This window comes from Marmota monax, unplaced genomic scaffold (assembly GCF_021218885.2).
Source record: "Marmota monax isolate L192 unplaced genomic scaffold, Marmota_monax_Labrador192_F-V1.1 WCK01_AAM20220418_F8-fsc00022, whole genome shotgun sequence".
NCBI classification, from domain to species: Eukaryota; Metazoa; Chordata; class Mammalia; order Rodentia; family Sciuridae; genus Marmota; species Marmota monax.
Window position 1 is genome coordinate 14,499,665 of NW_026695215.1, and position 17,979 is coordinate 14,517,643.

Here is a 17,979-nt window from a genome sequence, read left to right on the forward strand (position 1 = left end):
AGAAGTGTCTGTTCAGTTCTTGGCCCATTTATTGATTGGGTTATTTGGTTTTTTTTGGTGTTAAGATTTCTTGAGTTCTTTATATATTCTAGAGATTAGTGCTCTATCCAACCTAAATGCCCTTCAGTAGATGAATGGATAAACAAAATGTGGTATATAGACATAATGGAATATTATTCAGCATTAAAAGAGAATAAAATCATGGCATTTGCAGGTAAATGGATAGAGCTGGAGAATACAATGTTAAGTGAAATTAGCCAATCCCAAAAAACCAAATGCTGAATGATTTCTCCGATTTAAGGATGCTGATTCATAATATGCTCTGTGTGAGGGCGAGGATTAAATGAACTCTAGACAGGGCAAAGGGAAAAAGGGGAAGGAGGGGGCTATAGGGGTAGGAAAGATAGTGGAATGCGATCGTCATCATTACCCTAAGTACATGTAGGAAGACACGAAGGATGCAACTCTACTTTGTGTACAACCAGAAATATGAAAAATTGTGCTCTGTATGTGTAATATGAATTGTAATGCATTATTGTCATATATAACAAATTAAAATTAAAAAAGAAATATTACAAATTAAATCAGCCAGATACCATCACTCCATCAAAATGGAAAAAATTTTCAAGAGTTATAATATCTACTACTAAAAAAATTGAAGAGAAAACAGATACCCTTACCCAGTGTTGGTAGGAGTTTAAGTTTGTATAGCTTTTTTGGAGCATAACCTTCTAACAATAAAAATAAGCATATACTATACAACTGGAGATTCCACTTCTCAATTTATTTACCCTAGAAAAATTGTATATACTTGTTCACACAGTTGCACAGAGTAGTGTTTAAGCTGGAAAATATTTTATATATATATATATATAAAATCTCCATATCCAGGTATAGTGGCACATTCCTGAAATTCCAGCTTCTTAGCAGGCTGAGGCAGGAGGACTGCAAGTTTGAGACCAGCCTGGGCAACATAATGATACCCTGTCTCAAAATAAAAAATAAAAAGGACATAGGATGCAGCTTAGTGGTAGAGTGCCCATGGATTCAACCCTCAGTGCCAGGTGGGGGGAAAAAAGGAAATTCCTATCTATCTATCTATCTATACATGTATTTATATATGTGTGTGTCAAGTTGCCATACTCTGAAATATTGGGCTGGGGATATGGCTCAAGCAGTAACATGCTCGCCTGGCATGCGCGGGGCGCTGGGTTCAATCCTCAGCACCATATAAAAATAAAATAAAGATGTTGTGTCCACCAAAAACTGAAAAATAAATATTTAAAGAAAAATGAAATATTATGTAATTATTCAAAGGAATGAGACAAATCTGTATATACTGACATGGAAACACAGCCAAGACACATTAAATGAAAAAGAAAAAGTTCCGCAACATGTAATTTTCCTATTTCTCATGTAAAAGTGGGGAAAGATAAACTACTTCTTCCTACATATCCCATATGTACCCATTTATAAACATTTGTATGAATGCACTGAAACAGGACTTATAGAAAAACTGATAAACATCAGCTTGTAATCCCAGTGACTCGGGAGGCTGAGACAGGAGGATCATGAATTCAAAGCCAGCCTCAGCAACTTGGCAAGGTCCAAAGCAACTCAGTGAGACCCTGCCTCTAAATAAGATACAAAATAGGGCTGGGGATGTGGCTCAGTGGTTGAGTGCCCCCGAGTTCAATTCCCAGTACCAAAAAAAAAAAAAAAAAGAAAAACTGATAAATCTCCTATAGGAGGACTGAGATTGGTAAAGACAATCAAAAGAAAGGTATTCATAATTATTTCTCAATTAGTAATATTTACAAATGCACAGAAAAGCATATGAATGAAATGTAACAGTGAACACCCATAAAAGCGCCTAGAGTCTATAAACATTTTACTATACTTGTGTCATTTTTTGGATGCATTTCAAGTTGCAGATGGCAGTATACTTTACCCCCAAAACACTTCAACATGCATACTAACTAAAATTTAGGAATAAATTTACATTCAGTGAAATGTACCATTCAATGGTTTTTGACAAATGCATCCATATATATGGTCAAAACCCCTCTTCAATGGGGCTGATGTTGTGGCTCAGCGGTAGAGCGCTCTCCTAGCACGTGCAAGGCACTGGGTTCGATCCTCAATACCACATATAAATAAATAAATAAAATAAAGGTTTTGTGTCCACTACAACTAAAAAATATTAAAAAAAAAAAAAACCCTCAAGATACAGAATGCTATCCCTGAAATTTCCTCCACATCTCTTCCAATCAGTCCCCACACCCACTCACCCTAGAAGCAACCATCATTCTGTACTTTTTTCCAGTGTACTGGTAAGTGTTGCTGGTTTTAGAATTTCACAGAAACAAAATCATCTATCTCTTCAGTAAAGCTTTCTTCTTATTCAGACTAATTGTGAGATTCAGCCATTGTCCTGCCTATCTTTTCTTTTTACCATTGAGTAGTATTCCATTATTTAGACATACCAGTTTATCCATTTTCCTGCTGATGGAAACTTGGGCTGTTTCCAGTTTGGGACTATTATGAATAGAGCCACTATGAACATTCTTGTACAAATGTTTTTGAGGACCTATGTTTTCATTTCTCTTGGATAAACACCTAAGAGTAGAAATGCTTGCTCAGGGAGTAGGTGTGTATTTGTTTTTTTACAAGAAACTGCCAGACTTCTACCTAAAGTAGATACACCATATATTGCTTAAAAAGCACTACACAGTTAACAATGGTTACCCAGAAAAGAAGCTGAGTATGACAGTGAATTTAATGGCTACTCACATTTGTATTTGTAAAACTTCAAATGCTGGTGTTATTTCTCTTACATGATACCAAAAAGCCAAAAGTTCACACCCCATTCAGATCAGTTCAGATTTCTTCCATCTATAGCTACTTCAAATAGAAAAGTTAAGACATTGCAACAGGCACTGTGCAGCCAACAAACCTAAAATACTTATCTGGTCCTTTAAAGTCTGCTGCCTCCTATTCTAAAGCATTTTTATTGGCCTTGTACTTAACTCAAAGTGACATTTGACACTACATACAACTTTTCTCTTTTATAGAAGGCCAACAAATTTTATGTGACTTATCTAAACTTAGATGCTTATGAGGAACTAAAATTTAGGTCTATATTCTGAATCCCAGTCTGGTCATCATCTTAATATTTTAGTGTACTTCTAAGATTCATCAAATAAAAATATGTATACTGACAGGCTCACTTTTAGAACAATGCTCTATCTAGAAACTTCAAAATGAATTAGAAATTGAAGGAAACAGAGTTCATGATGATCTGCGTGACAGAATTATGCCTTCCTATATGATGAACTCCACAAATAAAATTTTTACAGTTAAGCCTCAAGTTTAACCCAAGGACTAGATGAATCACAAACTGAAACTGATTAAATGACAATTTGTTCATCAAGAAAATATTAAGTGCTTACTATGTACTAGATACTGTATGGAATAAAATGTAGATGCAAATCCTGCTGAGAACATCTAGTTAGTAGAAGCAATGTATGTATGCCTGTACACACATCTAAGATAAGATACGGGTGTGCTAGACATGGTGCATGATTATAATTCCAGCAACTCAGGAGGGTAAGGCATGAGGATTCCAAGTTTGAGCCCAGCTTTAGCTTCAACCTAGAGAGGCCCTGTCTCAAAATAAAAAATAAAGAGCTGGAGGCATAGCTCGGGGGTAATATAGCCCTGGGTTCAATCCCCAGTACTACGGGTTAGGGAAGATGTTATAGGAAATAAATGGTATTATTTTCACTTATCATTAGAGTAAATCAGAAAAGACTTACAGCAGAGCTGACATTCAAACCAGGCCTGTGAAGAAATAGGGAAGAATTAATGTGCAGAGAATGAAGAGGATGAGGAAGGGAACAAAGTGGCAGTTCCAGACGCAGGGCATTAGATACATCTATTTGCCTACTACATGGGGTGTGTGATGAGGTGGGAAATGACAGGTTATAAGGTTGGAAACTTATTTCCAAGCCGATGTAGAAGTAGTCTTGAATGCCACACTGTCTGGAACTTACTTAAACTTAGATAAAGCATTGGGGATCCAACCAATTTTGGGGTGTGGGTTGCAGCATGATTAAAGTTTGAGCCTTAGAAATAATCTGACAGCAGCAAGGTTACATAGATTCCAACTGACTGCTTGGATCTTTTTGGAAATGCTCAGGAGCTTAAGAGTCCTCCTTCCCTAGATACCACACTTTTGTAAAAAACAGATGAAAGTCAGAAAGTCAATTATCTATTTGAATTGAAACAACTTTAAAAAAAGATCTTCATTTCATGTTTGTTTGATTTATTTAATTATTTAGGTGCTAGTGATTGAACCCAGGGGCGCTTAACCACTGAGCTACATCCTCGGGTTTTATTTACAGACAGGGTCTCACTGAGTTGCTTAGGGCCTCGCTAAGGCTGGCTCTGAAATATTTTAAGATTTTACAAGAAAAACACACTATCAGTTCCTGGTAAAATGGGGACAGGGTTAATGGGATTGTTACCTGAGGGTTGATTTGAAACAGGTGGCTAGGGTTATGAAGTTAGGAAAAAAGTGAGCACCCCAAGGATTCTCTGAATGTACACTTTCCCAACATGGGGAAAAGGAGAGATAGTGAAAAGGTCAGAAAAAAATTAATTCTTGAATAAACTGTAAGAATATCAATGGGGGTATTGAAGAGATATTATGGATACAAAACTGGCACAATTTACCCAAGTTTGGAACCCAAATCACAGAAAGGCCGGTGAAGTTATTTTTTAAATTACAAATACAGGATTTCAGTGGAAGAAAGGGAATGACCTCTGTTTAATAGGCAACATATATGGTACTAGAGCTGCAGTTAGGACACCTAAGCCTCTCTCTCTCACAGTTGTGAGATATACAGGAAGCCAACTAAATAATTAGGGGCCTGGAATCTAAGAGATAGGCAAAATTTGTGAATAGTCCTGACAACTGTTTTATTAGATTGCCATTGCCAGGAAAGATAAAAACAAGACCCAAGTTAGCACCTGGGAAATAGGTATTCAGGAAACAAAAGAGCAGACAAGGGAGCAGGAAAGGAATGGCTCCACAAGTAGAGAGCAGGGAGGCATAGAGTACATCAAGAATCACTTCTTATGGGCTACATACTGCCAACAGGCTAGAAACCATGATAAGAAAAGTACTGCATGCCTTGGAGGAAGGTCAGTTACCATGGGCCAGTGCAACACTAAGAGGAAGTAACAAATGAGAGCTAGCTCCACAAATGACTCAGTAACAAAGTTTAAACAGGTATGTAGGAGGCCATTAAGCTAGAAGTCTTTTCAGACTGATTAGTAAGAGCGCCCCATAAGGGAGAGAAGGATACTATTAAAATAAATTTGAGATCAGGTAACTTAAGGGAAAAAAACAAAAAGGACTTTATGAGGTTCTCATAAAAGCAGGAGAAGCTGAACAAAACAATACAGCGGCAAGCTGGAGACCTGGATAAGAACCCTGGTTCTGTTATTCTTACCAGATGTACAACCCAGACATGTTACAAACTTGCCCGAGTCTCCCCTTAATGGGCCAAGTAGAATTAATTCTCAGCTCCCCGTACCGGCACCCCGAGTGCTGGGGATAGAACCAGAGCTCTTTTAACACTGAAACTTCTATGAAAACCCATCAGTACTATGGGGGAAAAACAAAAAAACAACTGTCCAAACACTGGGAGCATGATCATACCATGGGACACAATACCATCAAACACTAAGAACATTAAAAATAATACTACAGAAGACTAACCACATAAGAACATTTCATGATACTGCTCATCCATTCAAACAGTTTTTATTACATTTCTATTCACTGCTAGGACAGGCAAGGTGTTAGAGAACCAAAGATGACAAGATGTGTATAAGAAGCCTATAGGAGGGCTAGGGTTGTAGCTCAGAGGTAGTATGCTTGCCTGGCATGCCCAAGGCCTTGGGTTCAATCCCAGCACTAGAAGAAACTAGAAGAAAAAGAGGCAGTTTACAGTCTAGTAAACTAGGAGCAGCATACTACGTAAAGCCACATAGTTAATCCAGTCTTAAGGCAAAGGGGGAATTCAAGGAGTTTTCCAGAGATTAAGCTAACATCTAAATAGTCGGCCAAGATAGAGTCCCAGAAGAGGTGGGAAAGAATTACATGAAATGGTAGAGAGAGGTGAGAGTTTTTATGTCATGCTGAGGAACGCTGAGGGCAATGGAGATTTACGTGAAGTGGTACCTATAAAATATGCACTGAAGATTTCTGATAGGCAGCTGGTTTCAGTAATATAAAAAAGCCATATGACTACACATGCAGATATGGAGTCTCAACAGATAGTAATCAGTCACCAAAATAGGTAACTCTAAACAGGAAATCTGGAAAGTCACCACAAAGGTTATGAAAAAACCTAATATATCAATCTCTAAGCAAAGGCAAAGGAAAACCACTCTCTTTAGACATTAAGTGATAAAGTCAGCTAACTGCATATTTTAAAACTTTATACAGTTTTAAAAGACTGTTAAAATGTTAACAGTGGGGGCTGGGTATATAGCTCAGTTGGTAGAGTGCTTGCTTCACATGCACAAGGCCCTTGATTCAATCCCCAGTACCACACAAAAAGAAAAAAAAAAATTAACAGTGGTTATAGTGATTTAAGATTACAGATGATTTCACTTCAAAATCAACATAATGAATGTATAATTAGAAAATAATAACATAAAAAATGTTTTCAGTCAGTGTTAAATGATTGGTCCTTAATAAATAATGATAAATTATGGAAAAGTTTTTACTATTGATAGCAAGTTTCCTTTTAGCTGAACTAGTTTAATTCTATGTATATACATTAAAAAGTCAATTTTTAAAAACTGAATTATTTTGGGGGTAGGGTAAAGTTGTACTATATTAAGGCACACACTAATATAGTCTAATTACAATGGTACCCAGAAACAACACAACACAGACTTAGCCCTCTCCCTCCCTTCCCCTATAGGACTACTTCCTGGAAAGTCCAAGGACTGTTGTCTTGCTCCTTCTGGGTGATGGCTCAGGACATGCCCTGCCTTGCTCTGCCACCACTATACCCACCTATGGCCTGTATTTACAACCTATGCACAAGGTACGGCAAGTCCTGTTACTTTCCAAACACTGCATATTTTTGTAAAGTTGCATTAATGTCACTCGCATAGGATATCACCTTATAAAACAAGGTGATACTGGGAGAATGTACACATTTGTCTTCCCCACTACAGTTAGACACCCAAGATGGGATGAAGTCTGACTTCCAGAGCAGAGAATTTACTGAGGCATGACCCAGATTGGGAGGAGATGACTGAGAAAATGGCACTTCATGGACCTACAATAAAAGAAAAGGCACATGAACAAAATATAAGTGCTAATTAAGTTTTGGTCTAGAATCCTCACTATGCTTAGAAACCAATATCTCAAGTTTTTAGTTAATGTTAATCTAAAGCATTTATTGAAAACCTTAATTAACTCCAAAAAACCCTCCCACAAGCAGATGTCTTTAAATGCTATCACCTCATGGCACAGTTAAAAAGAAAAGAAAAAGGTCTGGCCTTGGAGTCTGAAGGTCCAAGGTTCCTATTCTATCACCAACACACTGGGTAAATTTTGGCAAATCTGTAGCCTCAATTTTCTTACCCTGTTGCACAGAATGTATTTCTTAACTGTGGCTCACAGGAGGGAACTGGGCAAGATGAATGACTTTCAAGCTTTTTTGACTAGAAGCCACAGTAAGAAATGTATCTTACATCAGGATATCTGCATATAAAAAAATATGCAAACATTTCAGGAAACAACACTCTTAGAAAACTATTAATAAACCTGATTTTTTACTATTTTGTTTCATCATTTTAAAAAATTGTTAATTGCAACACATGGCCCTCTACCTAGTTTAAGTAACACAAGATGATCTCTAAACTTCTTTTACTCCTTTGACTATGACTATACTTCATGCACCAAAGTTATTTAATATTTGCAACATCAGCCAGTAGGCGCTAAATTTTCTTTGTCCTGTGTTGTCATAAATGGCAACTACTTATTCCTGATGTGTATTAATAAGTATGCAATAGTTCAGTTTGAGATACCAGTTCTAAGTATATTTCCATCACCCACTAAGTCTGCTTTAGAGGGCTGTTGTGAAAATCAAAAGAGGTGACATATGTGCATATAAGCATTTTGCAACTAATATAACCAAGTATAATTTATTAGCCAAATATAAAAGCACTCAAAATCTGTCTATAGCTGTTTTAAATACAGTAATTGTGATGTAACATGCAATATTTTCACTTTATCCAAAATGTTTACAGCAAAATTGATTTTTCATGGGTGCTTTTTAATATATGTAATATATTTGAGGGGAAGATCTCAGATTATAAGTGAATATATTTATAAAATTGTGGAGACAGAAGACCTTTCTCTACACACCAGCAGACCTGGCAGTTTTACAAGGTTAAAAACAAAATGATAACAAATTTTCCTCCCACCACCTACATTAAATTTAGGATTTAAAATGTTTTTTAGAAGGGCCAATGACTGGGGATATAACTCAGTGATAGAACAACTGCCAAGGATGCACTCTTTTTTTTTTTTAATTTTTTTTTGCGGGGGGTGGAGTACTGGGGATTGAACTCAAGGGCACTCAACCACTGAGCCAAAATCCCCAGCCCTTTTTATCATATTTTATTTAGAGACAGGGTCTCACTAAATTGCTCAGTGCCTCGCTTTTTGCTGAGGCTTATTTTGAACTTGCAATCCTCCCTGCCTCAGCCTTCGGAGCCACTGGGATTATAGGCATGCACTGCCATAGCTGGCTAAGAATGCACTTGATGAGCATGATGGCAAAGTCAGCATTATCAAATTTACAAGTTTATAAAGTGCCTAATTTATCATTTCTTGGATGACCAAATCAGAATTCTTTTTAAATGTCAATAAACTGGAACATTTTGATAAGAAAAATACAAATAAATGCAAAGTCCTACCAAAAAAGATTAAAGAATTAGGAGAGGTGCTAAAGGTATAGCTCAATGGAAGAGCAACTGCCTAGCATGTTCAAGAACCTGAATTTGATCCCCTGCCCTGAAAGTAAATAAGAGAGAGCCAAAAAGAAAACTAGAATAAAACTTTGGTGCAAATGAAAAAGGGAGCTTTCTTATAAGTTTTTTTGTTTTGTTTTGATTTTTGGTACCAAGGATCCTCAGCCCTTTTTTATTTTGAGACAGGATCTCACTAGGTTGCTTACAGCCTCACTATGTTGCTGAGGCTGGCTTCAAACCTGCAATCAACCTGCCTCAGCCTCCTAAGCCACTGGAATTACAGGCATGCACCACCACACCAGCTTTCTTGTAAGTTTTTAAAATTAATAACACAGGTAAGAATACCTTCCTTGCTGATGAAGGTATAAGATACCACTATATATTCAGTTCAACTTTCAGTTGAAGTATAAATTGCAGAGGTTTCCAGGAAGGCATTATGACAACATGTATTCAAAATGCAAAGAGTTGGTAGAGTGCTTGCCTTACATGCACAAGGCCCTGGGTTCAATCCCCAGTACCACAAAAAAAAAAACAAAAACAAAAACAAAAAAACACAACAAAAGGTACACACGAAAGGTGTACCAGTACAAATATATCCAAGGACATAAATGTGCAAAAACAAATATGCCAGGGGGAAGGAAATATAAGGCAGGAGGACCAGCATACAATAATGAAAGGAAAAAAAAAAATCACAGCATATCTAATTGCAATGGGACAGTGGTCAGCTAAATTTTTTAAAAATATCAATAAAAATGGTGACATGAAGCCAGACACAGTGGTGTACATCTGTAATTCCAGCAACTTGTGAAGAAGAGGCAAGAGGATCCCAAGTTTGTGGCCGGTGTGGTCAACTAAGCAAGGCCCTAAGCAACTTAATGAGATCTGGTCTCAAAATAAAAAATAAAAAGGGCTGGGGATGTAGCTCAATGGTAAAGTAAAGCACCCCTGGGTTTGATTCCCAGTACCAGAAAAAAAAAACAAAAAAGTAATGTAGATCTTTAAATAACATGGGAAGATGTTCATGTTATACTCAGAAGAATGATCTCTTTTGATTAAAAAAAAAATGAAATGTATGCTTTTCAGAAAGAGATATGAAACATTATGTGATGAAATCAGGCAGTTAGCTTATATTATGCAGGGTCAACAAGAGAATTAGAAAAAGGTACCTCTCCTAGCAGACAGTCCCACAAGACACATAGGTTTCCCAAGTGACCTTGCCTTTGTGAGAATTAAAACAGAGGACTCCTCATTGAGGCAGACCCAGTCATGCTCCAGAAGCACAGCCTGGCCAACTGAGGATGGACTTCAGTCTCCTCACCCCTGGCCAACACACATCCTTAGAGGGATGCCCTTGCATTGGGAACAAATTATGGATTAATTGTCACCTTTTATCCTTTCTACAATAGCTTAATATTATTGTTATAAAGAGATTTACTATTTGTTTTTTAAGAGTAACATAAATACTGTCCAAACAAAATGGCACACACCTGTAATCCCAGCTACTTGAGAGGTTGAGGCAGGAGAATCACAAATTCAAGACAATTTGGTCTAGTCTCAAAACAAAAGATAAAAAAGGGCTGGAGATGTAGAAGATTTAGCTCAGAGGTAGAGACCCCTGGGTTCAACCCCCAGTACTGCAAAACAAACAAATATCAACTCTGAAAAGAGATCTTGTCTTAATCCTTCTAAAATGAATCCCAACTTCACTTGTGTGTACTATTACAGCCCTTACACCCTGCCCTATACTTTGAAACTTGTACACGTTATCTATTTAAATGCATATTCCCAATAAAATCTCTACTCCAAGATCATAAAATACAAAGGTTAAAGAGCACTATCTGAACTTTAAAAAAAAAAAAAAAAAAAAGGTCATTCTAACAAAGTGAAAATACTCAATGCTAGAAAAAGATGCTGAGGAACAGAGAAAAAAACAAAGGTAGCTTATAAAAATTAATTTGTCTCCACTATTCAAAAATTTCTTCAGGACAAAGTTCATACACTCAAGAAACAATTAAACTCTGGAAGTGTTCATTTTTTTTCCATGTAACTCCGGATGCAAGATTTATTGCATCACACAAGTGTTTCCAAAAGAAGATAGCAATTTAAATAAAAATCGTGAGTGATTACCATGTAGTTAGGCAAGGCATCTGTAAAATAATACAACCACTGGACTAGGATTAAAGGAGAACTGGGTTCTTCTCTTGGCTCTTCGGAATATGTAATTTTATGCAGTCAAAATCACAACCTCGCTGGGTCTCATTTTTCTCATCTCTAAAGTGAAGGTTGGGCTAGAAAACCTCCAAGGCCCCTTTCAGCTTGTGACAGAACTTCAAGTCTCCTTTCCACCCTGGAGGAGCTCATTTCAGTCGGCAGCAAGTTTATTTTCTGAGTCATAGATCCTTTACTGTCTTCATGCTTCTCTTAAACATGTGAACAGTTTTCAACTCCAGCAACGTAAAGGTGTGTCAAGATCCACCAGCCAAATATTTTTCAAAGAGATTTAAAAAGGTGAAATGAGTTACTTCAGTGTAAGACCCAAAAATAAAGGGGGAAAAAAAAAAAAGCACTTGGCCATCTTCACAGTAATAACTTTACAAACAAAAAGGCATCCTAAAGCAGCAGTACCCCAGTAGATGGATTAAATATTTCTTTTAAAACAAAGAGATCACTCAGACAACAGGCATACGACATCACTCACATCTTTTGAATGCACAGAAAAAAAAAATTGTAGGAATTACTGACTTTCCCCTGAAGAGGCAAATCTATAAGAAATCCGCAGCAATTAAAAAAGAGGAGGAACCAACCTTGTTACGGGCCTTTCCTCCATCGGAATTCAAGCGCACGTTCGTGCACAATGTATTCGGGCGATTAGCTCACCGCCACACGTCCCTGCAACCCACACACACTGCTCACTCACTCACTCGCACTCCTGCGACCCGTCGGGGTGGCGGCGTGGACGAGTCACAAGATAGCGGCGGGAGTGGAAATTTCCTCTCCCCAGGCGCGGGGCCGGTCTGGCGTCCCTGAGCAGCTCCGCGCGCCGGGAGCCTCGGCCTGGCCCCGCCGGCTCGGTACAAAGGAGGCCGGGCTCGGCCCCGAACGCCCGCGGCCCGGCCCGGCGGGGGTCCCCGGCTTCCGGCGCCGCTCGCGGCGGGAAGCCGGGCCGCACGTGCGCCCCGCTCCGGCGGGCGGAGGAGACGGTCAGGCCGGGGCAGCCACCGACGCCGCGCCCCGCCGGCAGCAGCACCGGCCCGGCCGGGCCCGCGGGAAATGAATGGGGCCGCGTTCGCTCCGCCGCCGCGCAGGCCGGGGGCGCCCGCGGGGCCCGAGCCGCGCCCGCCCGCCTGCCCGCCCGCTCACCCCAGCTCTTGGCGGTGCGCCCCAGGAACTCTCCGGTGGTCGGGTTGTAGATGAAGAGCTTCCACTCGGCCAGGCTCTGGTTGAAGGACTTCTTCTCATTCTTCGTCATGGTGGGTGTGCGGACGGCGAGGGGAGCGGAGGCCGCGGGGGTGCAGGCGGCGAGGAGCGCGGAGGCGCGTCCCGGCTCTAGCGGCGCAGCCCGGCGACGGCGGCGGAGGGCGGCACAGCCGAGGACACCTCCTCCTCACCGGGAGCACTCGAGCCGACTGCGCTGCGCCGGGCCGGGCGGCCGCACGGGCCGCGGGAGCCTGACGTCTCCGCGCGCCGCAGCCAATCCCCGCGCCGCTCGCCCGCGCCGCCGCCCCCCGCCCGCCCGCGGCTGGGCGCAGCCCGAGGCGGCAGCAGGCCCCGCCCCCGGCCCGCCCGGCTCCTCGGCTCCCAGGGCCCCGGCGCGAGGAAGCGGGAGTCCCGCGCAGCAAGCTTCAGACACCAGCAGGGCGTAGTGACAAGCACATTCATAACACGCAGAAGGCGGGCGTCCCCGTCCCGCAGGTTCCTCAGGTGGACGGCTGGGTGTCCTGGGCGCTCCCAGGTGCCCAGGCTCTGAGAGATGCTGCCGGCGGCGGCGCGGGACCATGAGAGCACCAAAACGACTCCCGCATGCCCGGGTCGTCCTCACCGAGCGGGGGACAGCACCTCCCCGCCGTCCCCAGCGTTCTCCCTCCGGCTCTGTGACGTCACTAAAAGATACGGTGCCGAGGACCTCCCGCGGCTACTATGGTGTGCCGAGCGCCGCCAGCCGCGAATGCCCCTGCGGGGCTCGAGCTCGGATTCACCGGGGATCGCGGGTCAGGGGGGCTTTCAGGCTTCCTTTGCCGGCAGCATAGTTTTCCTCCGGATTCAACTGAATTTCTCAGTGTCACCAATGTACATGCTTTCCTAAGGTTCCTGTTCACTGAGAGACCCTCTGGTTTTGCTCGGGCACTGCAATTCTTAGCCTACAGGAAATCACTTCGTTTAGTGTCAAATTCCAAAATAACGTTGGTGGCTCTGCTTTTTGACTGTAGTGGACGCTGCCCTAGGGCGGAGCCGAGGGTGTAATCACGTTTGCTAACGGGAGATGGAGCTGAAGAGTCCAGTACTTTAGCACTATAGCTGCAGGAGTTTGGGCAGAAGGTGTGCAGTTTTTTGGAAAAAGAAATGGAGCAGTGCCTGTTTTATTAAATAAAAATTATGAATTAAGAAATGCATCAAGCTGTTTGGATTTTTTAACATTTAGGGAAACTAAGTTTATAATTTTGACCAAGAGAAAGACAACCCAAATCCGGTAACTTTCAGAAGATTTGCAGAAGCATTTTATAGAGTTTGGCATTAAATTGGTTCTTAGAAATAGCAAAACACTGTGCAAGTAGACTAGAATGCATTTCTTTATAGGCAAGGTTGAAAACGAACTAAGGAATGGAAGTATTATCTCAAAAAAATCTAACTACAAATTAGAGGCAAGCTAACATACTGGTAGCATTGATTGCAGGATTTTTAGTTTAGGTAGGAGGAAGATAGTCTGCAATGAAATAGAAAACGCTTCTTATTGTGGTGTGTGTGTGTGTGTGTGTGTGTGTGTGTGTGTTGAAAATAAACAGCACTTTGAAAAATAATTATCTGGCATGCACAAAGAAAGCATGGTAAACAAGAACATTATGGGAGAGTGTTTCAAAGCTATGCTGAGATTTGTAGTTTGAATATTTTTAGAAGGCATTAATATACCTTTCATATTTAGTGCTTTGTGGTTTTCCAATTAAGGATTTAAACACAAATATAATTCACTAAGCAGTTTCAAAAACCCCTGACTAGTTCAGTAAATAATGAGAGATCCAACAGATTTCAATTTGGTAAAAATTTTACATTCTGCTGCAATAACATGGGGACTATTTTTGTTTCTCTGATATGTGATACTTGAGCATTACCTGGAAGGGAAAATACTAACTGTATAGAGGAATACTGGCCTACCAAATAAGAGCAGATGAAATGTCAAATTTAATCACAGTTATATTTTTCCATACATTTATTTTACTAAACCTGTTTCTCTTTGCCAGATAAAACATAGGATGCCCACTTAAATTTGAACAGATGGATATTTTCTTGTAAAAGCGTGTTCTGTGCAATATTTGGGAGATACTTACTCTAAAAATTTATTTCTGTCTGTTTGAAATTCAAACTAAACTGAATATCCTGTATTTTTATATGCTTCATCTGACACCCTTCCTGTAGGGAATACTTACGAATCCCGCAGTAATAATAACAATCATTTATAAATAACTAAGGCTGCAGCCCTGTACTATTTGCTTAGTGTGATTTATTTCATAATCTTCACCAAAACCCCAATCTAGAGACGTTGTTTCCTTAGTTTTGTAAATGAGGAAATTGATGTTTGGAGAAAGGAAGTGGTTCACCGGTGGTGAGAAGCTACAAAGGGGCAGTACCTACATTCAAATGTCCACCTCTGCTCCATACCCAGCACTACAGTGCAGAGCTGAGGAAGGGAAGGAGGCAGGAGAGAGCTGTGGGCCACTGGCTAAGCATGCTGTCTCCAAGAACAGGTCCACTTTCTACCTTCTATGGGCATATACATAAGACAGTTTGGCTCTTCATTAACTAAAATTAACATATTTTTGTTCCTGAATTTTAGAAGCATATATACAGAAAAAAAGTATTTCAGTTTCTTATAAAATATTCTATCTATAACTGGGTATTAGAATTGTTATGACAGGGTGCTGAACCTCTGAGAAGCCATTATTTGTCCCTGAGAGAACAGATATTAAGATTGCCTTAGAAATGGCCCATCCCCACAAGTGGTAGCTCTGATAATGTTGGCCTTTGTCCCTATCTGAGAAATAGTTATGAAAATAGTCATATTCCTTTACACAGAGCAATGTCATTTTCCACATGATTTGTTTTAATACTGTCCACTAACAAATGACATCTCCACCTCCTTTGCAGATTAAAGTCACTTGCATTTATTGATCATCTTAAATCAAATAAACCAGTGTTTGTAAAACATGAGTGGGATCGGGAATGTAAGGCACCCTATAAATGGTAGTCGTTGTAAGTTTGTTGTTATAATTTTATGTGATCTGAAGATAAACTTGAGTATATTGTTATTATTATTTTATTTTTTGTAATGCTGGAGATTAAACCCAGAGGTGCCTTACCACCACTGAGATACACCCCAGCCCTTTTTATTTTTTATTTTGAAACAATTGCTGAGGACCTTGCTAAGTTGCCCAAGCTGACCTTGAACTTGCGATCCTCCTGCCTTATCCTCTAGAGTCAGGATTGCAGGTGTGCACCAGCATGCCAAGGTGTTATTATAATTTTAAACACTACTATGATTTGGGTATGATTTGAGTGTGTCTTGCAAAGGTTCATGTACTGGAAGCTTGGTCCCCAGTAGGGCAGTGTTGAGGTGAAAGCCAGGCTTGGTGGTGTGTGCCTATAATCCCAAAGATTTGGAGAATGAGGCACAGGATCACAAGTTTGAGGCCAGCCTCAGCAACTTAGTAAGGTTTTGTCTCAAAATAAAAAAGGGCAGAGGGTATTGAGGTCAGTGAGCTTAATCCCTAGTCCTACCCATCCACCCACCTACCTACCTACACACACACACACACACACACACACAGTAGGACCTAGGGCTAGAGATATAGTTCAGAAGTGGAGTGTTTGCCTATCCTAGCATGTGTGAGATTCCATCCCCAGTCCCACAGGGGAAAAAGAAAGATAAGAAGCAGGGCCTAGTGGAAGGTAGAAGGTCATGGGGTCACAACCCTTGGAAGGGATTAATATAAGTTTTACAGAACTGAGTTAGTCCAATTGAGAGTAGATTTATTATAAAATGAGGCTACTCCATCTACTTGGCCTCTTCCACTTGTAACCTGTTCCCTTTCTGCTTCTCTACTATCTTGTGACACAGCCAGGGAACCCTCACAAGAACCAAGAAAATGCCATTGCTATGTTCTCAAACCACCAGAACTGTGAGCTAAATAAACCTCTTTTCTTGGGCTGGGGTCATGCCTAGCCTGTGTGAAGCACTGGGTTTGATTCTCAGCACCACATATAAATAAATAAAATAAAGGTCCAACAACAACTAAAAAGAATTAAAAATAAATAAATAAATAAATAAGCCTCTTTTTAAAGCACCCAGCCTCAGATATTTTGTTATAGCAACACAAAGACTAATACAACCACTATGTTAGGTGTTTTACAAAAAAAAAAATTATATTATGATCTAACATAATAATTTAATAGGTGGATGGATCAGTAAAAAGAAAAAGGAACCCAAGAAGGATGAAACATTAGTCCTAACTCATGAGTACATTGTGCAGCAGACGTAGAATGATAGCTGTATAGCAGGCTAAGTGACTGGTTTCCAATGGAGAAGAATATCTTCAAGCAGAGACTATATTCCATGACACTAAGAGTGGAATAAATTTAGGTGAATGGTGAAGGCATGTGCTTCTTTTATTAAGAAGGAAAAAGAAAAGCAATTCAAAACAGCAGAAAACTGTGTTCCAAATGTAAAGCAAACTGAAATGTGGTATTGCTTTAAGCAACAAAGGGAATGTTTGAAAATGTGGTTATTTGACCCCAATGTTTGGAGCACCCTCATTCTCATGGCACAGGGTTGGTGATAGAGATTTACCTTTTCCATTTGAGCTGATGTACTTTGTTCCACAGTGAATACTATTTATGTAATTAAAATAGCACACAGTAGATCAGTTTATTGATTTTCAGTGCCTAGGATCCAGCTGCATGACAGGTTATAGAACAAATAATCAGTGTTATAAACTATGACAATATAAAAGTAATCATGGAAAAAGGTAATGGTGGAGCTGACTGAAGTCAAGGGATCTGTAGAGAAGAGAATGAGTTGAAGGAAGAAAGACATGTTAGTCAGCTTGCTGTCACTGTGACAAAATACCTGAGATAATCAACTTAAAACTTAATTTCTTTTGGGTCCTTGTTTCCTATAGGTTTTAGCCTATGTTTGGCCCAAGTTCTTTGTCTTTTTTTTTTCTTTTCTTTTTTTAAACATGTTCCTCAGGCCTCTGTTTGGCCCAGTTTCTTTTGGGCCTGTGCTGAGGCAGACAGTACATGATAGCAGTGGTAGAGGAGGATGCTCACCTCCTGACAGGTAGGAAACAAAAAGGAAGAGAGAGAGAGAGAGAGAGAGAGAGAGAGAGAGAGAGAGAGAGAGAGAGATATGGGGGTCCCAATACCCACTTGGAAAGTGGCTCCCAGTGACCTAAATTCCTTGTACTAGGCCCCACCTCCTGAGGTGCCCCCTCCCAGTAGCACCACAGGCTGCAACCAAGCCAGAGTCTTTGGGGAACTTTAAGATCCAAATTGTAACAAAAGGTGAAGGAAAATGTAGAAGTGTTCATTTCTCTCACGGATAATAACATGGAGTTAAGACATAATATTAAAGAGGGCAGGCAGTAGGAATTTATGGGGTTTTTTTGTTTGTTTGGCTGGTTGGTTGGTTTCTGTGCTGGG

General features: G+C 40.3%; 1 protein-coding gene and 1 long non-coding RNA gene across 2 annotated transcripts in view; both read right to left on the reverse strand.

The window, feature by feature from the left end:
• Atp1b3 (ATPase Na+/K+ transporting subunit beta 3) overlaps window positions 1–12,711 on the reverse strand; it is a 37,203-nt gene extending 24,492 nt beyond the window's left edge. Inside the window, exon 1 of the mRNA XM_046431824.2 lies at window positions 12,430–12,711. Within this exon, the coding sequence (XP_046287780.1) occupies window positions 12,430–12,538 (109 nt within the window). The 5' untranslated portion in view covers window positions 12,539–12,711. The remainder of the gene's footprint in view (window positions 1–12,429) is intronic.
• Window positions 6,818–12,171, reverse strand: LOC131423709 (uncharacterized). Its single transcript, XR_009225620.1, has 2 exons — window positions 7,676–12,171; window positions 6,818–7,367 (listed from the first exon to the last, which is right to left on the reverse strand). It is a non-coding gene; the product is annotated as an uncharacterized LOC131423709 (long non-coding RNA).
• Window positions 12,712–17,979: the final 5,268 nt, after the last annotated feature.